At 40.0% G+C, this 27,540-nt stretch overlaps 1 protein-coding gene across 3 annotated transcripts in view; it reads right to left on the reverse strand.

Annotated features, from left to right (window-relative positions):
* GHR (growth hormone receptor) overlaps nucleotides 1-27,540 on the reverse strand; it is a 237,137-nt gene that overhangs the window by 110,089 nt on the left and 99,508 nt on the right. For all 3 annotated transcript variants that reach the window (XM_073236618.1, XM_073236623.1, XM_073236619.1), the window contains exon 2: nucleotides 15,787-15,867. In XM_073236618.1, coding sequence (XP_073092719.1) covers nucleotides 15,787-15,856 — 70 coding nt within the window. In that variant the 5' untranslated portion in view covers nucleotides 15,857-15,867. The remainder of the gene's footprint in view (nucleotides 1-15,786; nucleotides 15,868-27,540) is intronic.

Below are 27,540 nucleotides of genomic sequence, written 5' to 3' on the forward strand. Positions count from 1 at the left end.
CCACTAAGGAAAGCTCCATGACAGTAGGAGTTTTTAAATCTTTCTTGTTCTGTGAGGCATTCCAAACACCTAGAGTAGTGCCTGGCATGTAGTAGGTGTTCAAAAATTATTTGTTGAGTGAGTTAATTCCTGGTAACTTTATGAAAAGTAGTTTTTTTTCCAGGAGGGAAGCTGAGGGCAATCATCTCACCCCAGAGATAAGACATAAACACATCCAATAAATTCTTGATTTATAAATCAAAATGCAGGCTTAGTTTTCATTAAGAGCCATCAAATAAGGGCTATTGATGCATGCTTCTGCCTATATATGGCATGTTTGTTTCTTATAAATATAATCAAATTGAGACTATAAAATAATGTCGGGAAAGTTTTCACAAGGATTATGAAAGTAATACGAGATCTACCTGTCAGCTTGTTTCACTCGTAATGCTTAAAAAAACAGCATGACATGGTTATTCTAAAGGCATGTGGCAGTTCAGGATGTGGAATGTTCCATATTAATGTAGCCTTAAATATGGAGACTGATTTCTCTGGTGGTCAAAAGCAGGTCTTAAGACTGATGAAATTTAATGGCACACCAATTATATTAATTTCAGCAGCTGGCTTTGCAGTTATGGTATCCTCCCATGATTCTTTTAATAAATGCTATGGATGTACCCCAGTTCACTCCACCAGCCTTTAATTCCCAAAGCTGCCGAGGAAGAACTGACAGGAAACATTTGCTGGAAGCACTCATATGTGACTGTGCCTTCATGGGGACTTGTTAGATGACGTTTAAGTTGTTGCATTTCTCATAAACAAGTGTGAGTGACAGGCTTTCAGGGAAATCTTCCCAAACAAATGTGACTCATCATCACTAATGCAGCACATGCTAAAGCTGACATCTCTTGCTCTGTCCAACCTATCAATGCCTCTAGAACATGGAGTAGGTAAAAGCACAGGAGAGATTTAAAAGGGAAAATTCTGCAGCCCTTACTGTAAATGTGGCTCCTTTGGGCACACTGGTTTTTATATGAAGTTTCCTTGTTGATGAATATTTACTATACAACACACTGAGTAAAGTTTTGAAATTCTGGTACTTTCACGATAGTCAACACAATCCCCATGGTACTAGTAGATGATTGTTCATGCAAAATTATTTCTATTTAAATATCCAATTGTCAGATTTCAAGTTTAAAAGAATGTTCATGATGTTAAGTAAGTTTCTTTTTAAATCAACAGATGTAAAATTAATTGGTCAATGTTCACTTGAAGAATATGTGCAGGACTGAACTTCCCGGAATTATTTTGTAGTGTTTCTGGTATTTGTGGCTCTACTAAGGAAATGTGGGTTGGAGTTTTTTTTGATTGTTTGCCCTCATTGGAGCAGCTATGAAAAAAGACAGGAAAGTAATAGGTGTACGTGACAATTTCAATTCTTAAGTTGCTCATCAATTTCATACCACTTTAAGAGTAGACCTAAAAAATGGCAGTAACTTAATCTGTGCTGAATATTGAATGTAAGCATGCACTTCAAATACTTCCAGAAAAATTACATGAATATACAGCATTGTATGGGAGGGAATTAGTCAGTTGGTAATTGCTCTTACAGAGTTTCAGCTGTATAGTCAACTGATTTTCTATGGTTTGGGTCAAAGGTAACCGTTTCTTTCTTGGTACTGCCACAACATTTTGTGCACGTTATGGACATATGTTCATTTTGGATTGCCTCACATGATCTCTCTTTTTCTTCTCATCTTTTTGTTCACCTAGCAAACCTTTAAGCCTTTCAAGGTTTATTTATGTGTCTCTTATGTGTCTCTTTAAAAAAATCTTAGATGAATAAATGAATAAATAAACCAGTGAAAACATAGGAGCTGTACTGTAATTATATGTATGAATATTTTGGCTTTAAAAGCACTTGAACATGCTTTATCTAATTTGATCCCCACAAAACCCTGGCCACCCTCAGTTCAACACGTAATCACCAGATACAGACAAAGTGGGTCTCAACAGGGGCCATTTGTCCCCCAGAGAACACTTAGCAGTATCTGGGGACATTTTGGCTGTTACAGCTGAGGGTTGGGATGCTACTGGTACCACTTACTGCACAGAGGTCAAGGATGCTGCAAAAACATGTCTCAATGCCTAGCACACCTTTCACCACACAGAAATTAATCTGGCCTAAAATGCCAATAAACCAAGGTTGAGAAATCCTCATACAGGCCCATGATCTCTGAAAACTATTATAACCCTAAATTCTGTGAGCTCTTGTCCAACAATATTTTTATGATTAAGTATATCCTGTAAGAAATTACTCAGTGTACCATATAAAACTACTACTTGCATTCAGTCATCTTCCTTAAAAAACATCCAATGTAACTGAAAAGCCCAGGAATAGCAAGTATATGTTTTCATTCCTAATTGCTGACCCAGGATAAATGCTTGGTTTGCCAACCCTGTTGTTTTAGAAAAGGCACTTGGGTGTAGTTAGTACCGGGTGCACCCATACATTTCAAGAAGAATGCATTCATTCTTAGAACATGCACAAGTTCAGCTGTTTCTTATGATTGAAGCTCTTAAGAGGACAGCTAGAGAAGACCAGGTGGATTTAAACATCAGCTGCTTAAAAGAAACACCAGCCAGACTCAAAATACTGGCAGGCTAATTCCATCTTTTGCCTTTGAGAAAACCATACATGAGTGAGTGGGAGTACACAGGAAGTGATGGTACTACAGAGGACTACAAAGGGGTGGCCAGAAATCCCTTTTGCAATCTTCTTATAACTTACAAAAACGATTCCCTAACTTAGGTGTAGTGGAGTAACACAGTTGGATCTTTTATAACTCAATCTCCAGCAGTAAATCACATGTTCCAGTGAACATCCATTCCAACAACACAGAAGTACACTGAGCAGGGAGAACAGAGGAATCTCAGGGATTATTCTATCCACTGACTTTGGGCCTTTTTAAATTTTTCATGAAATTGTCCCTGGAAACCCAGTGTGTAAAATCCAAACAATCATTACATGAAGCTGTGTTTGCATGAGAGTGGGGACCGGTGTGCCTCGGCCATTCAGCTCTATACTCCGGCACCTTAACCCAGCCCTGTCTGGCCTAGCAACTCATTCTACTTTGGGATAATGACACTTGCCATACAGTACTTTCTTGAACAGCAACCTAATTGTCCTCATTCTTTTCTTGAAGAGAAGGTAAACAAGGAGGAGATTAACCATTACTGAAAACCTGACTTATAATGGTAACTATGCCAGGGGCTCAACATGCTATATCACTTAATTCTGATAGATGATTTTCTCAGTAAGATATTATCATTTCTATTTTAAGATGAGAAATGGAAGTGCTGAAATGTTAAATAATTACTTAGAGTCACAGAATTGAAATCTAGAGCTGACATTCTTATGGGCATATGTTTGATTCCCAAAGTCTACATTTTTGTTCTATTATACGATTTTATAATGTTTTCTAAATGGAATTGATTAAAGCCTTCTTCAAAACGACACGCTTTAAAAATGAATGTGTTTTGATTGCCCCCCTTCATCACCTTCAGACTAAACATCGCTAGTTCCTTTCACATGATTTCAGGAGTCTTCACCATTAAGTCTGTTTTTTCCTGTTTTGTAAGCAACCTTAAATCTTGATGTCTGCAACTCACCAGATTATTCTACATAGGTTGTACCCAGTCCAGAGTCCAGAGATCTGTTGCTTTCCTTGTTCTAGATCTTCTAATTCTATTAAGACAGCCTAAGTCTCTTTTGGCAGCTACATCATAACAGATTAGTTACTCATTATACTTCCAATGAACTAAGCAACTTCAACTCTTTCACAAAGTAGTTGCTGTAAGCCAGGGCTCTCACTTTCTTCATTTGTGATTACCTTTAAACCTAGACATTACCTTTATTTTGGTAGTTCTGACCCATTTCTGTAGGCTGTCAAAAGATATTCTGAATCCTACGCCTCTCATTCAGCACACTAGCTGTCCTTAGCTTTGTCTCATCTGTAGATTGGGTTAGCCAGCCTTCTTTGTCTTCACTCTAGTCACTGATTAAAAAATAAAAATAAAAAAGCCCAGGAGACAAAAGTCTATTAAGGACTGCTGAGAGAGTTCCTTCGGAGTCCCATATCCGTATCTAAAAAATAACACAAAAAAATTTTGGAATTGGAAGAGACAGATTAGATTTTTTTTTCACTGAAAAGTTTTATTAGTAGATGAGCAACGGAATTTAGAGAATTAAGAGTTTTCGCCTATCATCACAGAATCCGATTACTGATGGAATTGGATTCATAACCCAGAGTTGCTCACTAGTTAATGCTTTTGCCCATCACATCATTAGATGGGATCACTAATGGCAAGGAAGATGTTCCAAATTTGTTTTTAAATAATTTCTTGATGTGATTTTCTTTTCTGACAATGTGCTCCTTTCTCCTAAAAGAGCAACACAAAAAGAAATTTCAGTGAACTGAAAGCTCTTGTTCTCATAAGCTTGGCTTCATTTTCACTGACTGATCTGGACAAATCCTATTAGAAAATGGTGTAAGAACAGTGTTATACACAGTCCCATATATAATATAGGGAATATTAATCCTACGAGGATGGGAAAACCTTTGGGTAAGGAAGCACAGATTTAGAAATGGGCAAAAGTGTATGGTATAATAGTGACACTGTGTTAGTAGAGAGGAGCAGTGGCTTCCCTTTATTTCAGCAGCTTCTGCATTCATGAAGGATCCATGAATGACCCAGAAGAGAAAACCCAGAGCTGATTGCAAGTGGCAGTCCTTGCACCTCCCTTGTCTGGGGGGAAAGCCTTACAGATAACAGGGCTGGACAATACCAGATAGTGTAGTTCAGTGGTCCAGGAGGGCCCTTTCATGGATTTTTTTCCAAAAGAAGAGGTAGTTCCTGTTCTTACTTTTGCTACTGATTTAGTTTCAGGAAGAGATAGATGCCCATCTGATTTGAGGAAATTACCCAGACCTCATCAGAAGGTTATATGTATATATGAAATAATATATTAGAATTTCTGTCTATCTATCTTTTTATCTATCTATCTATCTATCTATCTATCTATCTATCTATCTATCTATCTATCTATCTATCTATCTATCTATCATCTACCTATTTATCTATGAAATAATGAGACCCAACTTTGAAAGTCTAAATACTACATTAAGCTTAACGAATCTGTATCTAGAGCATTTACAAAAGTAGTCCCTGGAAACATCTTCTCTTTTTGATATAATATAACTGTGATTCTTTCATAGGCTGATCAGGTAAAGTGAATGCAACTTCCAAGAATCAGCTGAAATGCCTACAGACGGGAGTATATCAGTCAGCCAGCCGCCAGTGGGCTCCTAGGACATGAGAGGGAGTGCAGCCCGCTCTCTGGGATGGATTCCCAGTTTTTGCCTTCATTAGCTTTGTAAATTACTTACGTAATTATCCTTGGTGTCCTTACCTAAAATAGGGTAATAGTGGAACCTTCCTTTTGACATTTCTGTGTAAGTTGACTGAAATAATGCATAAGAATTACTTAAAAATGGAGCCAATAAAATGCTTCTATTATTACCTGAATGACTGGTTTTAGTTCTGTCTCTGCACATACCTGGCCCCGTAGTGACTAGCCTAGGGAACTGTGCCTTACTCCTCTTGAAGGCACATCTACCATGCAGCAAATGCCCAATGGGCTGAACTGACTTGCTCCCTATCACTCCCAACATCAGAGTCAACTCACTACAGACCCCTTTGCTGCACTGATCAGATTTAGTTTTATTAAGAGTACATGAATTACACTACTAAGGTTTTATTAAACTTCTCCTCTGAACATTCATTATAAAAACTTTCAAAAACATTATAAATACAGAACAGTATTTTGTTTTATAAAAGTTTATGCTATCATATCTCAGTTCTATAATAGAAGACATCTTAAACATTAGAATCTTCTTCTATGCAGTGTTCTGGAGTTGTTATTAAAATGATCTTTAGCTTCCAAAACTTCCTTGTGCAACTGTACTGCTTCTTTTAGGCATATATTGTGAACACAAAGTCTACATAGCTGTTTAGTTTCAATGTTTATTTAGGCCTCGGGGTTTGCAGTGACTCAACTTGAAGCCAGTAACTGCTACCATTTATTGAATATGAAGTGCTGTTCCTGTGTCATCTCAGCAGGTAGTTTATTTGCATTACCTAATAACTTTAAACAAGTTATTTTCCTCCCATGTAGCAGGTGAGAAAACTGAGGTTCAGAGAGTGTAGGAAACTACCAAACTGTTTATAGCAGATGCTGTCAGCCCTTTGCTGATGTGGAGGCCTTAACCATTTTGGTACACAAACTCCTGTATGCTTTCACTCCCAACCCCCAGCACCTGGGTCTCTTTGCCGCCTGCAGGCTGTGGGAGCACTTGGAGAACTGAGTTTCTAGGAGTTTATATCCTCCTGGGTTAGCCCTTCATCCCCAGTGGAGGGCTGATTTGGACAATCTGAAACACTGCTTGCAGTGGGGACTGAGGCAGATATTACCTCCCTCCACCCCACCATGGGATAATACTTGATACTGCCCTCTCGTTTTTTGTTTTTTTTTCACCTTCCCTGTCTTGTTTCCCTACTCCCCTGTCAGCGTCTCCCTGAAATGTTTCTAACAATTCACTTTCATTTGAATCCTTGTCTTAGCATCTGGCTTCTGGAGAAATCAACTCCTCCCCCACCCCAAAAAAATCACACAACTCATAAATGGTGGAGTTACGAATCAAACCCAGTTCTGACAAAGTTCAAGATCTAGGCTCTGTAATACCTACTCTAGTCTACCTTCCCTCACAATGGCAAGCAGGACTTAACGGGAATCAGCTATGACTGGTGCAGAGACTTGGTCACTGGTCCTACTCCCTAGGTGTCTCTGTAGCTTCTCCGAGGTCAGCCAAGGCCACCTGCCTGGCCTCTTTTCTCCTCCCAGGAAGCTCCTCCATGGACTCCATTACCCGATGACAGCCTAAGCCTCTGGCTGATTCCTGCTGCCCCAAGGAAGTGACAGCCACAGAGGGGCATCTTGCATAACTAAATCAGATGTGAATTGAACTAAGCTCCTATCAACTCACTGCAGAAATCAATCAGGTGTCTACACAGTAGTTACTGAATGCCAACTGTGGGGTCGGCAGTGCCACAGTCTCATTTCAGCCTGGAATTGCAGTCTCCTCCTTCTACCTCCTGCTTTAAGGCATCAGTTGGCTCTCCCCCCACAAAAAGGGCTTCTGCCTTGGTCTCGTAATAACCTACTTCCAACCAGTATGTTGGAGAAAATCACCTCCTAAATTCAACAAGTTTTAGTTTAGATACATCTCATGTTAATGAAAGTGTTTAATATCCTATTTTTGTCTTTAATAGTCTTCTATTTTCTCTTTAAACTATGTTTTTTAGACCTAAGACTACAGGTTTTTAGCACCCATCCAAGGAAATAAGACATGTCTGGTCATAGCTACAGTTTTGCTTTTCACACCTATAATGGCTATATAAACATGAGTGAGACATGCAAATATGGCTAGGATATACACAGAAGTTAATCTAGTTTTTTCTATTCCTCGATAAGAGCTTTCCAGGAAGTCAGGCTTGGTGATAGCTGTGGAGGAGGAGAGAGCTAGACAGCCGTGCCTATGACGCTCAGAGCAAACACCCAGAAAGTATGGTGCTGGCACGGCTCACAGGGAAGTCGGGCACAGTCATACCCCAGTCTGTAAACCTAGCCAGGGCTGTCAGAGCACAGCCCCTGGGGACTTCACTGCAGTCTGCTCCTCACAGGCCCGTATGGCCATACTGAGCTCTGACATAGCACAGGGCTCTCCGACAGACTCTCGCCTGTGTCCCTGTTGTTCTGCTCTCATCAGAACACATCCTTTCATCATTAGCTATTGTTGAGAAAAGCACGGTGCCTCTCACTTCAGCTGAGGAAGCAGCTGGGTCAGTGGCCAGGTAGAGGAGGAGGGAAGATAAGTCCTAAATGTTAGGCAGCCACAAAATGGTCATTTCCTATAAAAATGATCTCTCATTTTTGGGGAAGCCAAGACTCTCCAAAATAGAAAGTAGAAAACATCACCAACTCAATCTCCACTAAAGTAAATCTGTTAATACTTACACAAAGCACATGGCTATCCAGAATAATATCTCAACATTATTTCTTGTCCCACAGATTTGCAAGGTTTTACTGAAAGATTAGAGGATATATAAAATACCAGTTTTTACCATATTTAGGGGTCAAGAAATTAAAGATTTATCAGTATAACACTGACTTTTAATTTTGAGGGTTTCATATTTCAAAATGTGCTTTATTGAACAATTGGGAAAAATCTGATATTTAAGGAAGGGAGCTGAAAAAATTGATCTGTTTATCAATTCAATCCCTAATCAGAGTTTTCACAATCTAAAGTTTAATGTCCAAAGGGGCAGAGAAAACTTGGATTTGAGATTTGCAGGCCTCATTATACCTCTCTGTCAATATTTGAGATTTAATCAGGTAGGTGGAGCACAGATAAAGGTGGTGTCAGGGACTGGTGCTGGGTGACCAGTTCATTCAGTGTAGGATATTTTCCAATGGCCGATGAATAGAGTACAGAGTTCAGTCATCTGGAAAAAGGTTGGCGAGACTTAGAAAGGTCATCAGGTTCCCAGACATTGGTGTGTGGGGCAGAAGGTATCTGAAGTAATACCAGGAAAATGAGATTACTCCACAGATGAGGGCTTAAGGTAGGGCACAGGGATGCTTGGGCTCCTTGGAGGCCACTGGTTCTGTCTTCTACAGTTGCACAGCTATTTCCAGATCTTTCCCACGGGAGGGGGGTCTTAATTCAATTCTTGCCCTGGTTAGGATTGGAGATAATAGCATTAGTGATAATTGTAGGGTGTGACTGGGGAAGTCCCAGGTCAGGATTTATATGCTGATTCCTTCATCCACTCAACAAATAAATGAAGATCCACTCCATGTGTCAGAATGTTAAAGGGTACAGGGAGGAACAAAACATCTTTCATAGATTTTAAGGTCTGGTGAGCTTTAAATCTGCAATACTTTATTACACAGTATGCCATCTTCATTTTGTCAGTTATTTGAAAACAGATTGCATAATATTTCAAACCTAATCTAGACTTTGTCATACAACTTGAAATACAGATATCATTACAACTTCATTTAGAAGAGGAACCCACAACAAATGGTACCCCTACCTCTAGGTTCCCTCACCCTCTCACCACTCATCCCTTTCTCCTGCCTCATGCTGAGGGCTCCTAGAACAGCATCCTGAAACATCTTCTCTGTGTTTGGGACATGATCCACCATGCTCTAATACCTGCAACTCTGCCATGGAAATGCAACACAGATGTAATTAGTTAAGGTTCAGGCTAAGGTCGGTGAGTTGTTCTGTAAACAGAAACAGAGATTCCTGATAGATGTATCTAATGAAATACCATGGATTCGTTTTTAAATAGATTTGGAAAATACAGACCAGAGAAAATTCTGATTTGCAGCTGAGGCTCCGGAGTGTTTCAAGCCCCCGGGCCTCCAAGTCCAGGCAGTAATGGCCAGACAGGGCACCACAGAATCCTTTGTATGATCAGTGGCATTGGATTTCAAAGTGTGTTTATGTGACACATCATCACTGCCTTAATGGGGCTAACTACAGATGAGAGGGAAGCTTCGCTTTGGGTCTGTGGGGGGCACTGTTGACGGCATTACTTAAACACCCATGTCAGTGCTGGAGAAGCCAAAACGGGAGGGTGGTGCCTGCTGTCTGCGAAAGATGAGGGTGGCCCTTAGGTTGTGACTGCTAGTGACTCTGCCTGATGACAAATCAGACTCACAGTACTGTGGGTGAGCAGGCAGTAATAAGGAGAAAGGGGTAAGTAAGCCTTAAAAGAGGCCTCTGTCAATGGCTGTGAAGTGCCTAGAATTATTTATCATACAGAGATTAAGGCTGAAAGTGAAGCAGCTCGGGGAAATAACCCATTCACTTAACTTTGCAGTGAGGAGGAAAACCACCAACCACAAGTTCTTGCTGAATGGTTTTCCTAGGGAAAAGGTGTGGAGTGATGGAGGGCCGTGGTGCCCTGTTGGGAGTATGATCCCAGGCAGAGGCCGGTGGGGCAGGTCCCAGCTGGTGTGGCCCTCCGCACAGCTGAACCTGGGTTAGCCTTCAGCCAGAGGCAGAAAACCAGGTGGTGCATGAATAGGAGCTTTGCTCAAGTACATTATGTCAACTGGTTCCTGTCTCCCCCTGATGGGAACCCCAATTTAGGCTACTGAACTGAAGTGGTGTGGGGACATTTTGCATACCAGAACTGCCTCTAGTCCTGTAACAGTTGGGATCTAAGGTGGAAGACTAGAAGTATAATCAACCAGAGGCATGTGTGAATGAACATTCAAGGTCTGGACTGTTCTTAGGCGGTCCCAGTCCTTCTATATACTAGTTCACTGAGGCATGGACCTAATCGCTCCACTGCCAGCCGCTCTGCAGGGGTGAGTCACTTGGCCGCTGTGTAGGCTTAACGGACCACCACAGTCTGCCCAGCACAAAGCACTGCTGCTAGCTCGCACTTAACCAATCCTGCATGTGTTTGCTTTACTGCATTGTGAGGTACATACATATTCTATCAATGGTAAAATATTTGGGGATATGTCAGGGTCTTGGGATTTAGTCATGAATGGCCAGACTACACGGGGAGGGACCTCAGGACTTTGTCCCTGCTGTGGACCCTCTGAGCACAGCAGCATAAGCATATCACAGCCACACTGCATAGGGGAACAGATGACTGTGGGACCCAGGCAAGGCCCAGGCAAGAGTTCTGGGAAATGGTACAAAAGAAAGGTGGCTCTCTGCTGTCATCAGTCTCAGTGTGTTTCTCCTCCTCCACAGAGCTGCTCTGTGTAAGTACCACTTGAGCTGCGCTCTAGGACTTCACTGTATTAAAAGTGAGTCACTGCTAATGTTGGTAACAATAGCTAAAATGTGGGAATTTAGAAATAGATGGAGTAAGATTGGTGATACTGTCTCTAGCAACATCTCTGTGATTCATCTATTTTTTACAGCTGTCATACATCATCTCTCTCTCCTGACCTATTTCAATCATCTTCTTCTACATTTGTCTTTCTCAAATTTACTTTTATTCTATTGCCAGCATTATTTCAAACTGAAAATCTAACTGTATTATTGTCCTGCTTAAAACTCTTTAATAACCTAAGGGGACCACGATTAAATTATGTTTACTTGTCTGTCTTCCCTTCTATAGACCAGGAGTTCCTTAAAGGCAGGAACACAGATTGAAAATTCACCTTTGAATCCATGAAAGTGCTCAGTAAGTATCTGCTGAAAGACTGTTTTGTGTCATTATCTGCAAAGTTCTCTGCTCATATCTTCCACTGGCTCCGTCTAGATGTGCACGACCAGGAGTTCCTTCACCTGGCCTGCTCTGACCTGCTTAATTCCAGTGTCAAAGCTCTTTGTGATATCAAGAGGACCAGGAGCACAGGGTTGCAGATGTACATGGACTCAGGCCTTGGCACTACAACAGACTGTCTCATTTCTTCTTGCCTCTTGGTGACAGTAAAAACAGTAGCAAGTTTAAGCTGTATGGCTCCCCCCAACTTCCAGTGTCAATGGAAAGCCTTGAATTGTCATTTCTTGAAAACATTTAACAGGCACACCTTTTACTATTTACCAACTACACCATGATTCTAATACTTGCTCAAAACATACCCTATATGTCATGGCAACCTCTCAGGGCTCTGTAGAGCTTCAACTCTAAGAGAGTAGGGTTTATTTAAGAACATATATATATATAAAATGTTCCTTCCACTGAGTCATTATTTCCTGTTAACAATGAGAACAGAAATGTCTTTTCTTTCATGTAAGTGTTGTATCAGTCTGTATAGGTTTATGAAAAGTGTTCAAAGATATGCAGATGCATTATTCTGGGAATCCTGACTCCTTTAGGACATGGCATCACACTCCTAGTATAAGTTTCTTACTTTTTCTCGTATAGAATGGTATAGTCCTTTTTAGTCTTTAGAGTGATAAGATACTAATTATGTGCCTTGCCTGCAAGCCATGCCATATATATATATGTATATACATATATAAATACATATACACACCATATATATGCCATATACATACACACACAAATACAAATGCAATATATATGTAAATATTATATATGCTCCATATAAATATTATATACACACCTACACAATCATGTTCCATCATCAGCATTTTGCCTGGCCTACAACTTTGAGAAGGACTATGACTTGCTGGATTTGGCATCCAATTCCACTATTTGATCTTCCTCTCCAAATACTATCCCCATTCTCCAAGGCCCAGCAAGACTTGCCTTTTCCATGAGGTATTTGCCATCTTAAGACCTTTTATAATTTAATTTGAATCTACTAATCTGACTTCCATTGGGAATAATTATTGTACTCCTGTAATCTGGCCAAATTAATCCTATGCCTTTCACAAAGTAAGTGCTCAAAAAACATGTGCTGAATGCTAAATGTGTGAAATAGAACAGCGCTAGTACAGCGCCCATATATAGGATAAACTCAGCCACTGAATGAGTTGTTCTCTGCATATACCTCATGTCTATTCTGCTTGTTGCTCTTTTATCACATCGCTTATTCTTTATTTGCCTCCTGTTCTTCTCAGCCTTTTAAAGTCTTGGCCCACCCAATATTCTATTCCTGCTGAAATCACACCAGCCTCCTTCATGAAGTTCTGGTTCATTCCAGCCAGAGGTGACCCTCCTCCTCAATTCACTCCTCTTAGTACAGTGTATACTTAGTAAAGAGTAGAGCACAGGCCACACTTTGAGAGTTCAGAGACACTGCCTCATGCAGTGATTCTTTGTATATATTCTTTATCCCTTAACTCATGATAAATTCCTGGAGGGAAGAATCAGTGCATTCCTCAGAGACCTGAGGCTCAGTCTTTGAAAACAGAAAGCTCTAAAGAAATATCCGTACATTGAATGCATTGAATTAACTTCTTCAGTCCACCTCAATTTATTCTTTTGCAGAGCATCTTGACCGTTTGGATTCACCACATAATCTAGACCTTAAAGCTATATAGTTTCTCATTAATTTCATGAAGTTCCTCATATGGAGACTGATCTTCTTCAGGGCAGGGGGCTTGCATGCTCCCTTCTAGGTTGCTGAGGTCAGAGGATGCTCAGTTGTAGGCTGAATGAAATAGTAGAGATATGACCTAAACACATCAGGCACTTCTTGGAAGAGAACTTTTAGTCATCAAACCTCTTTGCACCCTTCTCATCAAAGTCGTCATTTGAGGAGAAGTTTGATGCAACCAGTGGACAGTTCAACCCTGGGTAGCCCTCTGAAAGGGAGGCATGGTTGGGCATTCCTGATTTTGGAGCAGGGAATTCTCCCTGAGACTACGTAAACTGCTTGGAGAAGTACAGACTAAAATAAGGAAGAAGGACTAAGAGAGAGCCTCCACTGTAGCATGTTAGCTGATACGGCAGTGGTACTACTTGGGGTTTAGTTCTCATTAAATTTCCCTTAGGGAAATTAGACTAAATAAAAAATCCTCTCAGGGCTAGTATATTTCTAATTGCTCATCTGCCCAAGCTTTAAGTGCCAACCTTCCCCGGCATACAAATCTGTCACCTTCTACTTGCTCCTGGGCAACTTTTCTGAGTGACATGTCGCAGATTCCTTACTCAGCAAGGCCACATCTTCATTGACCAAACTGAAATCAAAGGAATGGCTGGTGACGCTACAGTAGTGTCCTTTTAAAAAAAATTTTAAGTCCTCATCTGTATTTTTAGTCTGCCTTACACAATGGGAGAGAAAATAAAAATAAAATGATTTGGCTACAATCCAGACCTGGCAGAAAAAGGAACACATGGCCAATGATTGTCATCTGAGATTCAGTCCATGTCATGTCATGTGAACACTTTGGCTGAGTCCGTCAGAGCGGCCAGACATGGCAATCTTTCTCTCTCTCTCTTTCTCACACACACACTCGTGCACATGTTCGTTCACTCACCTGGACCTTGTTATATAAACATCATACCCATCCTTAACAATCCCCAGGCTATTTTAAGGTAGAATTCTGGAACAGCCACATATTCCAAAGAAATTCTGGTTAGCCCACTAAGAAAAAAAGGAGGAGGAACAAATACCTTTACTAAATTACTTACTATGTGTAAGTACTAGTAGGCTACGTGATTTGTGTTTATTACAAACAATTGCTATTTTTTCTGCTCTGCTCTCCACAAAGCAAACACAAAGCTATATAAAAGCAAAACAAAAGGAAAACAAACCAGATAATGATGTTGTTTTCTCCACCTTATGAACTTAAAGGTATATGTCAGAGATACAATGTCAAAGCAGCTGAAATAGATGCACTTTGCAGACTCTCTAGGCCTCAAATGTAACTTGAGCTCTAGTCTTTCATCTGGGGATACATTTGCAATTGTCTTTAAAGATTACCTTTGCCATGCTTTTCATTTCGTAGGTTTTTAAAATTCCTAAGCCTCGCCCAGTGGAGTGAAAGTCACCTTAATGAAGAAAGTAGAGATTCAACTACCATGACTTTGGAACAGCAGAGGATTTCAGCTATAATTCTTTGGCTCAGAACCAGGGTCTAAAACTAGCCATGGGAAAAGCTGCTGAAACGGAGCCTGCAATTCTCTCCGTGTTTGACTTGCATAATGTTGACATTATAACACCAGAGAGACCCAAAAACATCTCAATTATGACTTCTTTTCTATAAATATTTTAAAATTGCTGTAAGAAATAAAATAACATATTTTATTCTTCTTGTTTTCTTAGTTACTCTGGTCGCCTTCAGCAGCTCACTACTATGGATGTATTTTTGCCTCAAAGGTCAGAGAGGACAACTTCAGGCACTGCTGTGGAACTTTGTTTTCCAACATGAGTGGCCTGATGACTAGGGGAGTGAGCTGCTCTCAGAGCAACAACTCAATGTGGTGTCACAGCATAGGAGAAGCAGGTTCTCCCTTTCCTCCACTGAAGCCCAAGCAAGGGAAAAAATCAAGTACTCAAGACAATCTTTTAGGAAGTCTCCCGTCCCTTTATGTGCACAGTTTTCTTTCTGGACAGAAAAAAAATCTTTCTTCTCATTCCCTTTCATCATTCTTTCTTGTTTCAGTTATTTCTGCCATGAGACAAAAGTTTGAATATATTGAGACTTCTCCAGTAGGAAGAAGGCATGAAAAAGAACAGAGAATTATGGATATGGCTGAGGAAGCTCATGATTTGTGAGTACATTATTCAACTATTTCAGGTGCCTCATCTTCCAGATGTTGCCAAATGGTAATCATTCACAGAGTGAGCGGTGAAATTTATTTGAAACCTCAATTTCCACTCTCAGAGAATATGATTAAGGGACCTTAATTCTCAGTTCTGGAGATAGGCTATGATGTCTAAGTCACAGATGAGCTGAGTAATCAGTAGGTTAATTACCCTTCAGTGCAATTTCAAAATCTCTCCCAGAGCCTGAGGGCCAAGAGACCTGGCTTGCCCTTGCCCTCAACATAAATGCCCTCAGCATGATTTGTAGCAGTTATTTTTGAGGTGAAAACACTGGATGCCAAAATTGTATTCTTCCTAAACATCCATAGAAAAGTCCAGCGTATTTATGATTTGAAAGCTAAGATGAGTTTCCTTTATTCTGTTACTTAAATCTTAACTTAAATCATCCAAAGAACTTAGATTTAACAAAGTTCCGTGTTATTTCAAAACACTGGGAATGGGAATGGGAAAGCAGAACTTACCTTCAGTCCCAGGAAAAGCATCGCTTGAGCCTGCCACTGCCAAGGTCAACAGCAGTTGCCAGAGATCCATACCTGGAGGACCTGCAATCACACAAAACAGAATAAATAGATAAAGCCAATTAAAAGCAGACTATTATCATTAAATACTGTTTGAAGGGTGGCTAAACCATGAATGAGCTGACATGAACAAAGTTCTAGAAGAAATTCTAGCATCTTTCATTGCCCCAGTCTCATATTGTCATACTTCTCATGAAAGCAAACAGCAGGTTGTAATAATTTCTACCTCCCATAGGTATTTACCTGGAGAAATAACATGCACACCAGAGATTTTCCCATATGGACAACAGCCATAGGACTATCTCACAGCAAACGACCCACACACACTGCTTCAGTAACAGGGCCAGCGTGCTTCACTTTAATTTGATGTGGAAATAGAAAAACTTGTCAACAGTATCACCCAGCATGGGGCCTTGAGCTGCACAGGCCATAAAAGGAGAAACAAACAACCCACTGTAACAACAAAACTTCTATGTGTTCCCCAGGGAACAGAAGAGTTCAATTAACACTCAAAATACTATGCGAATGAGCCATCCTTGGGGAGGTTTTATTTTTATTTTTTTTTGTGGGGGTAGGTTCCTGTAAATAACAGTTATTTTATTAAACTTCTGCCCACTTGGAAATCCCTGCTACCTGTGCATCCACAAGGAGGGTGTGCGGGCACAGGCCAACGGGGCGCCGCAGGGTCTTCAGTGAGTAGTCTTAGCAGGGACACGATTCGCTGGGTAGCAGGTGGCAGAAAGAAGGTGAGAAGCAAAAGAAAATAAAACATCTGTGCTTCCTAGATGGCTCCCTGGGACATCTGGTGTCCTCCTGGGCTTTTAGTTTGAGGAGGAATGTGGTCTGTGAAAGGCCCAGGAATGTAAAGACCTCAGACTCAAAGACGGTCAGTTCACGGCCAGCCTTGCTGGCTGTTTGGAATTCCCAGTGTGGCCACACCTTAAACCCTTCACTTTGATGAATGGGGGAGCAGATCAACATGCCTCAGCCAATGCATACCTTTACCTGGAGGAAATATGCTTCTTTGGAATAAATAAACCAAGCGGCCTCTCTTTGGACCTCTGAAGAGGCAAGTTTGGACTGGTTTAAAATGAACTCAGCAGACTGCCCTTTGAAGAGTAGAGTGTTGTTACCTCTGACAGCTAACCACTTGGAAGCTCAGCTGCAATGCTGCCATAAAATTACACTACTTCCAAGTCACAAGGCGCACCTCAGCAGCACACTGGGAGCTCCACCGGGGCCTCCCTCAGCCTCGTTTGTATTATTGGGCATTCTTGCCCATAATGATATAGAAACAGATCTTCCTGCTAACCCTAATGAGGCTAAAACGATGAACAAGAATGTTTGTTTTCACGGGTAATGGAATGGTGTGGTCCCCAGGAATGGCTTCATAAATCTGAATAGGTATAAAATGTCTTACGCTCTCTCTGTTCTTTCATTTCTATGCACTGGATGACCCATATTGTGTTCCATGTGATTTTATGTTTTCAGAAAAATTCAAAGAAAACACATAAACTGAGTATCTTCCTGTGTCTGAACATGCATGCATATGCTGACACGCATAAGGAGCTCCCTTGTACACCGCCTCACAGAGTCACTGATAGGATCAAGCATGAGAGTGAGGGTGAACACAGTCGGCCAACTGCAAGATTTCATACAAATGTGAGTTGCAGTTATTGTAAAAAGCATGTTTTAAGTTCCTGACCTGGAAGCCTCTGGGGCTAATGGACTTGCACCATCCCATCTACTTGGCAAATGGGAACCACTGAGCACCTTTACTCCAAGATGAATAGGCTGAGTAATCATAATTTGAAGCCTCCAATAGAAATACATAAAAAGACTACACAGAAATATGTCATAGTCTGATAATGCAACCCTATTGGTAACTGGGTATTTCCTTTTGAATTTTATTTCTGAAGTATTTTCTTAAGGTAGGAAAAGCATTGAGGAAGTGGACTCTGTATAAAGTGTTAGTTTTATTAGCTGCCTGTCAGTATATTTAGAGTCAGGTAAAGAAGCTACCCCTGGCATGAACTCTCTCAACAGCAGGTTGTGATGGAATCCCAATTCCCAGGCTGCATTTTTTTGCTTCCTGACTAAGGGTATGAACAGGTTTGCATTTCTCCGGTGGGTGCTTTCTCTGCTCCAGAAGTTACCTCCTCTAGCATCTCAGAGACTTGGCAGATGTCAGAAACAAGTGAATTTTGCTTCAGGCAAATAGTAGTTGGCCCCCTCGCATCTTCAAACTATTGAAAGCTGCTGTCTGAAAATGAACTTCACTTCTCCCAAATTATCACAATTTCTTTACGAGGCAAACACATCTCCATAGAAGTTGCTCTTATCTCACAAAGCAAAACAAACAAACAAATAAATCACAATCTCCAGTGCAAAATTAACCAGAAATCTGTCTGCGCACTCCTACAGCAGAAAAGGAGGTATTAAAAACTGCCATTCTCTCAAATAGGAGGTGAAAACAGTTCATGGCCGCTGAGTACTGCACAGGAACCCAATTCTAACTCTCTGGTTAGGGCGTGGGAGCAGAGAAGAGGATAAAGAAATGTGGTTGGATTTGGCAAGAGCAAATTGCTTCATTAGAGACTAATACCCCCTTCATGGTTGCTGACCCAGGGGAGGACTACAAAAATAGACATTTGAACTCTTAATGAAGTCTCTCTAGAGCCATCTCATGGTGCAGGCCAATTGTCATTCCCTTCAATCTGATTGTAAGCTGCCATCTTCAGTATTTCAGAGCTCCATGTGATGCTTCGAGATGAGAGGACCCTCAGTTTGCTAGGTTCTAGCCGAGATAACGTGTCCCTAGGAGAGGACAGAGTGCTAACGAAGTTTGGAACTTTAATGCAATCTCTCAATGATGTACCAGATTAGAGCATGACAAAGTCCCATTATTCCCCCTCCCCAATACATGAATCTAAACAGACACAGGCATTATCCAGAGGAATCTACCAATTTGTACCTTAGCCTACTGGATTTTTAAAGTTTGCAGTATTTTTCTAGGGAAATCCCTCTCTACATTTCTATATTTATGCATTCTTTGGCTAATAGCCTCATGGCAAGATTTTCCTTTTGGGGGGAGGACAAGTTTCATCTCTTGCATAATGGAACTCACACCATTCCCACTCTCAAAGCCTGAGGCATTTGGCCTTCTCTTTCCCCCCTTCCTCAATGGAGAGCCAGTTGAGACACACTGTGATACAGCTGGCATGAGTTTTAATTCTGTTGACTGCCAAACAAAGGAGGTCTCCAAATTATACATGGGACTATGATATACTGACTTTTATTCCTTGGCTATAACACAGTACATAAGTACATGAGAAGAGAGGGAGAGTAAACAAAATACTTTTTTCCAACATGTAAGCAATTAGTTCAATTCTCCTTAATTTTAATTTAGCAAGTATTTATTGAACTACCGGTGCCTGCTAGCATTGTGCAAGGTAAAATGGAGAATACAGAAGCAATCAAAATCATGGCTCTTGGTTTCAAGAGTTAGTCAAGAATAGGCACATGAAACTGAAAAGGAAGGAAGAAGTGTATCTAGAAATAGAAGATCAGAATAGGGAAAAATCAGTCATTGAATTCAGGGCCTTAAAATTAGAACTAAATGACAGTAAGACTGTAATAGGTTAGTAGAAGTACTAGAGAGTGTGTGAAGTATTCTGGTGCAAAGCTCAGACAGAGCTGACGTCCTGGATATGGTTTCCATCTCATTAGCTCAGGGTAGTGAAATAGAGAACAAGGTTTGAAATTATGAATAAAAGGAAATAAAACTGGATTGGCAAGGGAGGGAGGACCAGACAAACAGCATTTTCAACTCACATTCATAAAGAAATCACTAGAAGTTTTGGTAGAGGTAAATCATATGCAAAAGTGGATTTTCTTCAGGATAAATCTGCCCCTTACACCTTCTAAATATAATATCATGAGAAATATGGACAAGATTTGGTGATGACTGGATACAGGAGATGATAAAGATAGACATATCTCAAAACAGCCATCCTGCCTAAAGCAATCTACAGATTCAATGCAAACCCCATCAAAATACCTACAGCATTCTTCAATGAACTAGAACAAATAGTTCTAAAATTTTTATGGAATGATAAAAGACCCCACATAGCCAAAGCAATCCTGAGAAAGAAGAATAAAGTGGGGGGAATTACACTCCCTGACTTCAAGCTCTACTACAAAGCCACAGTAATCAAGACAATTTGGTATTGGCACAAAAACAGACCCACAGACCAGTGGAACAGAATAGAGAGCCCAGATATAAACCCAAGCATATACGGTCAATTAATATATGATAAAGGAGCCATGGACATATAATGGGGAAATGACAGCCTCTTCAACAGCTGGTATTGGCAAAACTGGACAGCTACATGTAGGAGAATGAAACTGGATCATTGTCTAACCCCATACACAAAAGTAAACTCAAAATGGATCAAAAACCTGAATGTAAGTCATGAAACCATAAAACTCTTAGAAAAAAATACAGGCAAAAATCTCTTGGACATAAACATGAGCAACTTCATCATGAACATATCTCCCTGGGCAAGGAAAACAAAAGCAAAAATGAACAAGTGGGACTATATCAAACTAAAAAGCTTCTGTACAGCAAAGGACACTATCAGTAGAACAAAAAGGCATCCTACAGCATAGGAGAGTATATTAATAAATGATATATCTGATCAGGGGTTGACATCCCAATTATATAAAGAGCTCACACACCTCAACAAACAAAAAGCAAATAATCCAATTAAAAAATGGGCAGAGGAGCTGAACAGACAGTTCTCCAAAGAAGAAATTCAGATGGCCAACAGGCACATGAAAAGATGCTCCACATCGCTAATCATCAGAGAAATGCAAATTAAAACCACAATGAGCTATCACCTCACACCAGTTAGGATGGCCGACACCCAAAAGACAAACAGCAACAAATGTTGGCAAGGATGTGGAGAAAGGGGAACCCTCCTACACTGCTGGTGGGAATGTAAACTAGTTCAACCATTGTGGAAAGCAGTACGGAGATTCCTCAAGAAACTCAAAATAAAAATACCATTTGACCTGGGAATTCCACTCCTAGGAATTTACCCTAAGAATGCAGGAGCCCAGTTTGAAAAATACATATGCAGCCCTATGTTTATTGCAGCACTATTTACAATAGCCAAGAAATGGAAGCAATCTAAGTGTCCATCAGTAGATGAATGGATAAAGAAGATGTAGTATATATACACAATGGAGTATTATTCAGCCATAAGAAGAAAACAAATCCTACCATCTGCAACAACATGGATGGAGCTAGAGGGTATTTTGCTTAGTGAAATAAGCCAGGCAGAGAAAGACAAGTATCAAATGATTTAACTCATCTGTGGAGTATAAGAAAAAAGCAAAAACTGAAGGAACAAAACAACAGCAGACTGACAGAACCCAAGAATGGACTAACAGGTACCAAAGGGAAAGGGACTGGGGAGGATGGGTGGGAAGGGAGGGATAAGAGGGAAAAAGGAGCATTACAATTAGCACACATAATGCATGGGGAAGGCAGTATATACAGAGAAAAAAAGTAGTGATTCTATTGCATCTTACTATGCTGATGGACAGTGACTGTAATGGGGTATGTGGGGGGGACTTGATAATAGGGGGAGTCTAGTAACCATAATGTTGTTCAAGTAATTGTACATTAATGATACCAAAATAAAAAAAATGAAAAAAACTAAAAAAAAAAGATAGACATATCTATCACAAATGACAGAGTGTACAGTATGTTTGTGGATGAAAGATGGTACATTGACAGAAATCAGGAGTTTGGGATCTGAGTTATTTTGAGGGAAGAGAAGCTCACATGACTGTCTTGGAAACTTGGTGTTTAAGGTGATCATGAGATTTGTGGAAATGTTAGAACTGTCTAGTGGGAAATTGACAGCAGGAGATCAAAGACTGAGAGAGAAGTCATTACCGGTCTTCAGAGACATCTACACAGAGACAATGAGTATCAGATGCATTTAATGTGAAGATTATTTGGTGAAGAACCCCCAACATCATCTTTATTATTATTAAAATACATTACTTTTGATAATTTATGTATTATATATAAGTGGCATAGGGAAAAATGTCTTCATACCTGGTCCACAATTGGGCAGAGACAAAATGAACCATCACCAAAAACCACCTATATTCTCTCCTTTGCATCAAGTATTTAAAAGTGGTCAGAAGCATCCCTCAAAGTGTATTAGCATAGTATTATATCGGAGGAATAAAATGACAGATTAAGGCTGTGAAGGCATAACACCAAAATGGCAGCCAAAGGGATCCGAAATAAGTTTCCCCCAATTCTTATTTTATTGATCTAGCTATTCCGATACTGAAAAGGCAAGAGCTGATTAAAAAACTCCCCACCAAAGCAGAACTGTTCATATTGCAAAACCAAGACTCCAGATAGGTAACCTAGATAACCTAATAAATGTGTACTTTCTGGTACTGGTGTTGATTACTAATGAAATATTGCAAAACTGGATCTAATTGATTTCCTGGTGAAGTTTTTCTATGAACTCAACTCTGAAAAAAGGAAACTAATCCCAAAGGGGATTTGAAATGACCTATTCTAATTAGCACCAGGCATTTATTGGAACGGTTTGCATTTAGAGTTCATGTTATTATCCACTTCCTATGGTGGTGGGTCAGCTGAAAAGTGGTCAGACTGAAAATGCCTTAGGTCAATTTATTTCTTTCCCATTAGTGAGAGAGAAAAAGTTCACAGACATTACTGATAAGACTATTTTTGCTGAACTTTCTTTTCTGTATCCATGGGAAATACAGTATGGGGGGAAAGTATTTTAAATGTCCAACGTATGAGGGAAAAAAGACTTTTGGGGGCAGTATAATAATAGGTCTCCTTTTTTATAAAACAAATCAGGGATATATAGTATGTACCTGTGCTGACAAATTCAATTGCCTCTAAATTCACCTGTGGCTACTGAGCACTTGAAATGTGGCTAATGAGACTGAGGAATTAAATAAGCTAAATTTTATTTAATTTTAATTATGGATTTCAATTAATTATTTAATTAAGTATATTCAGAACAGGTTGGGTAAGTGAATCTACTTTTTGAGCTGTAGATTTTAAGAAATCTAAATACAGATAAAGTATTTCTGATGAAAATTTAGTATTTAAAGAGATGTGTTGTAAGTGTGAAATGTACATGGATTTTGAAGGCTTGGTACAAAAATAGGATACAAAATATTTCAAGAATGTCTGTGTTGACTATATGTTAAAGTCATATTTTCGATTGTTAGGTTAAGTAAGATATATTATTAAAAACTAATATATATTTCTCTTCATTTTAAAAAATGTGATAAGTAGAAAATTTTAAATCACACATGAGGCTTGCATTACATTTTATGTTTCTATTTGGCAACATGATGTACTGTTTATGGTTGGTAGGTTTATAGTTTATAATTGCCTTAAGAAACATTAAACTGTTACAGTAAGCATATTGCTTTTGTAACAAAAATAATAAACAAAATAAACTTTTATATTTTTAATGACATATAACTCATTATGGTTATGTTTGAAGAAGTTCTGCCAAATGCAGAATGATGGGGACAGAGGATTCACTGCAAAGTTAGGTAAGACTGTATTTGTAGGTTTTTTTTTAGGATAGCTGGTATATCTTTATTTACTTTTAAAAATGTCACAATTCACATTGCATCTCTCTTTGAGTCAGAGACAGTGGTGTACTGATAAATATTTAACAACTGTCTTTCTGGAATTAAAAATCGGAGAGGGACATTTGCCCATTTCTGTGGTGTAATACCTTTGACAAGGCTAATTTAAAGCTACCAAGTCACTGAACTTGGGTTCACAGAATCACTGGATTCACTTAAGTCACTGAGCAGGATTCATGAGCCAGTATGAACTGGACCCAGCAGATCACTGGCTGGGGATGTGAATGATGCTATCTAGGCTCCATATAGGTAATAGGTACAAAGATTAAGCAATCTGTTGACACCGATACAAGATATAAGAGACAGTGTTCCTGAGTGAACCCTGGACACTTGATTTCATTAAATGTCTCTGTTCCACTTTTAGTTAATCACATTTAGTTAATAATCACTAAAGTATCTGTGATAGATACTTTCCCAGGTCTTTAGAAATTCACATCAGCCTCTAACAGATGCTATCCTTGATCTTCACTTAGAGAGATGGTGCACTTAGGGGTTAAAAGCATTATGGTCTGGAGTCTGAGAGAGCTAGTTCAAATTCTGGCTGTACCAAACCTCAGTTCACTCATCTCTAATACGGGGGTGATAATATTTTCATTTTCATAGAAAAATCAGGAGGGGATTAAATGAGATGATTTATTCAAAGCATTTGGCATGCCCTCTGCATATATCCCGTAAGTGCCAGCTATTCTTTAGACTTCTTTGATATTAGTAATAGCCTATGTTTTATAATGTTTCTATAGGGCAGACTGGGAATGGGGCCCTCATGTACATATCATGAAACAGAAGCCTTGGTAGGTGGGTAAAGTGATCAGCAAATGTGTTCTTGGGCAGCCACCGTATGTGGCTTTTTCAATTAAGCATTTACATTACATGAGAGTCTGGGGAAAATGAGGGATCATTATAATGTAATGTGTGCATCTTTTGGTAAGGCAGGAATGCTGCGATTTTTACTTAGGTATACTGGCAGTTGCACACCTTTGACGCTGTGGCCTAATTGTGTTGGAAATAAGCTAGAGGCTGATTTCACCCTTAATCACTATCTCATCCACTGTAAGAAAATGATATGCTGTTGTTACTGGGCCCAGATCACTCTTTTTGTGAATCATGGATTTCTAGAGCTGAAAATTGGGTAGATGAATTGCAATGATCAGAAGCATGGCTTGAAGCTACAGCTCCCCCTGTGAGAATGGAGAAGGCAGCTGGGTTACAGGCAGCTGGGTCTCCATCTCTTCCTTTCTGGAGGAGTGAAAGAATAAGGAGCATTTCATGCTGCTCCTATCTTGGTATGAATGGGTATTCTGTTGGGAGTAGACCTTTCTCAATGCATGGGGCATGCTGTTTGAGTTCAGCAAGGCCCAGAGGCACTTTGCAAAAGCCTCTCTGTAGTAACTATCCCTATGGATGGTCCTTAAACTGACCCAGTCTAATTCACCTGCTGCAGCTACTGATTCATGATACAAATGTGACTCTCACATGAAGGAGAAAATCAATTGCATAGGTGCTTATCTGAACTATATTTGTTTTTAATATCTTACTTTACACCATTGCATCTACTAAGTCATTTTTTCTAAGATAAATTTGAAAAAACAGACCTCTTACTGGATTTCTGCTTTCTCTCTTTCCACAAGCAGCTCTTTTTTAAATGTTTTTTTTTTATTACTGTGATAGATCAAATAGAACATGGAGAAAGTGCTTTAAACAAAGTTGAAGATGCTGGAGTTTCTTTCAAACTCTCAGATGGAAATTAGCTTTGTTTTATGTAACAGGAAATAGACAACTGTTGAAGATAAGAACTCACAGAATGAAATCTTCAAACAAAAATTCTTTATGAGATCGTAATCTGATAATGATTAGTGCAACAACTCGAAGTACTTTAGGAGTTATTAGCAGACCAAGATAACATACAGAGCAAAACTTGGGAGAAACTCTCCTTTCTATCAAGCCCAAAGGGTGAAGTTGTTCCTTTAAGGTAAACAAGTTGGGAAACCAAGAGTGAAGCAATGTGATCTCCTGGGAAGAGCATTGCTAGAGAAGGAGTCAGCAGTCTGTGCTCTGATGCCAGCCCAAATGTCCTGACTCAGTGACCCGGGCAGTTCTTTAATCGCTGTGGGCCTCAGTTTCCTCATCGGCACATCAGTCCATAATTTTGTGATAAGCCAAATACTGCATCGTGTGATGGAGTGAAAGCTGCCATTCACTGAGGACCACTCCTGCCCCGATGCTACCAGGCTCCCTGCCCTTCTCTTCTTTTAGCTGTGAGCAAACTGAGAGCAGTGGCCATGTCTCACTCAGTATTGTACTGCCAACAACCAGCCTTGGGCCTGATACAGAATAGATGTTCCCCCACTCCTCCCTGCAACACACACACACACACACAAAAATATCCAATGAATAAATGGGCCAGGTGCCTTATTATTTCATTCAACATTTACCAGAGGGAAACTCATTTTAATCTTGAGAAAATGAAAGTTTAGAAGAACTTAAAAAGGTTAAGTGAATCCCCCAGAGGTAGGGATTAGAAAGAAACTTGCTTGATGACTTCAAGGCCTGCCTTCACCTTCCTATCCTGCTTCTTAAATGTTAGAAGGCTGACTAAACACATGAGCAGGGACCAGTGTGGCAAGATAAACCACAGAGAACAAGACAAAGAGAAAGAGTAAAGTTTGGATTTGAATTACGGGCGGGGGCAGACACCCTAGTATATACAGTGTTTAGGGCCTATAGGATGGTGCTAATTCATAAATGCTGACACAGTGGTTCCCCCAGGAGCAGTATTGCTCAAGGGATATAATATTCATCTTTAGGCCTTAGAGCCTCCAACAGCACGTGGTCTACTTTTGGGTACATTACTTAAGAGCTATGAAGTGTGCTCTTTCCATGACATGGGGGCATCCCCCTACCTCCTGGAAGCCTATACATATAAACAGAAAGAAGTTTATTTGGCCAGACTGACTGGCTGCCAGATAGACGGCAAACACAGGGCCGATCAATGTCACGTCTCATCTCCAGGAAGTTTATAGTATACCGCTTTACTCTTCAAGATCCTGGCAGGTGTAATAGCTTGGACTTGGACCATTCATTGCTAATAGCTTTAATAAAAATGCTCTCTAGAATAATGCTGTGTCATAGAACTATAACACTAGACACAAGTACCAGCCACATACATAGTTTTAAATATCCTAGTAACCACATTAAAAATGAAGTAGATAAAATTACTTTTAACATCTTATTTAACCCAACACACCCAAATAATATCATTTCATCATGTGATAAATATGAAAAGCATTACTGAGGTATTTTACATTTTTCATTGGCAGTCTTCAAATCTGGTGTGTATTTCATGCAGCACCTCACAACTGGCACTAATCACATTTCAAGCAGTCAAGAGCCCACGCAGCTAAGAGGCTTGGACTGTGTAGCTCTGGATCGGAGAGCAGGTGGAGGTCCATGTGGCCAACTCCCTGGCTGGTGCGGAATGTAGTAAAAATTTTCGTTATGTGATTCTGTGCTTATTACCACTCATGATCAGGCCAAGCAGCTAAAAGAGACCTTTAAACAGTTATTTTGCAAGGTCTAATAGTTTTTAAAGCCCTGGAAAGAAACAGTCTTGCTACTGAAGCAAGAAGCAGGGTGTTGCAGACCTTCCCAACATTCATTTTGCTTATAATTACTGAGTGCTGAACTCTATATACAGTAAAACCACAACCCTTTCATTTGGGGCACAGAACTGGCACAGGGTACCAGAACTGTCACTAGTTATAGGACTTTACGTGAATCATTTCTCACCTTCAGCCTCAGTTTCCTTATCTTCAAAATAGAATGTTTGGGGCATGTCAATAGTTCTTACCCTTGGCTACAAATTAGAACCACCTCGGGAACTTTAAAGAAAAAAAAAAAAGAAAGCTCTGGCTTTACCAGAGGTAAATCAGAATCTCTTGGCAGGGGGAGGGGGGCAGGTAC

Source organism: Manis javanica, chromosome 1, assembly GCF_040802235.1.
Source record: "Manis javanica isolate MJ-LG chromosome 1, MJ_LKY, whole genome shotgun sequence".
Lineage (NCBI taxonomy): Eukaryota > Metazoa > Chordata > Mammalia > Pholidota > Manidae > Manis > Manis javanica.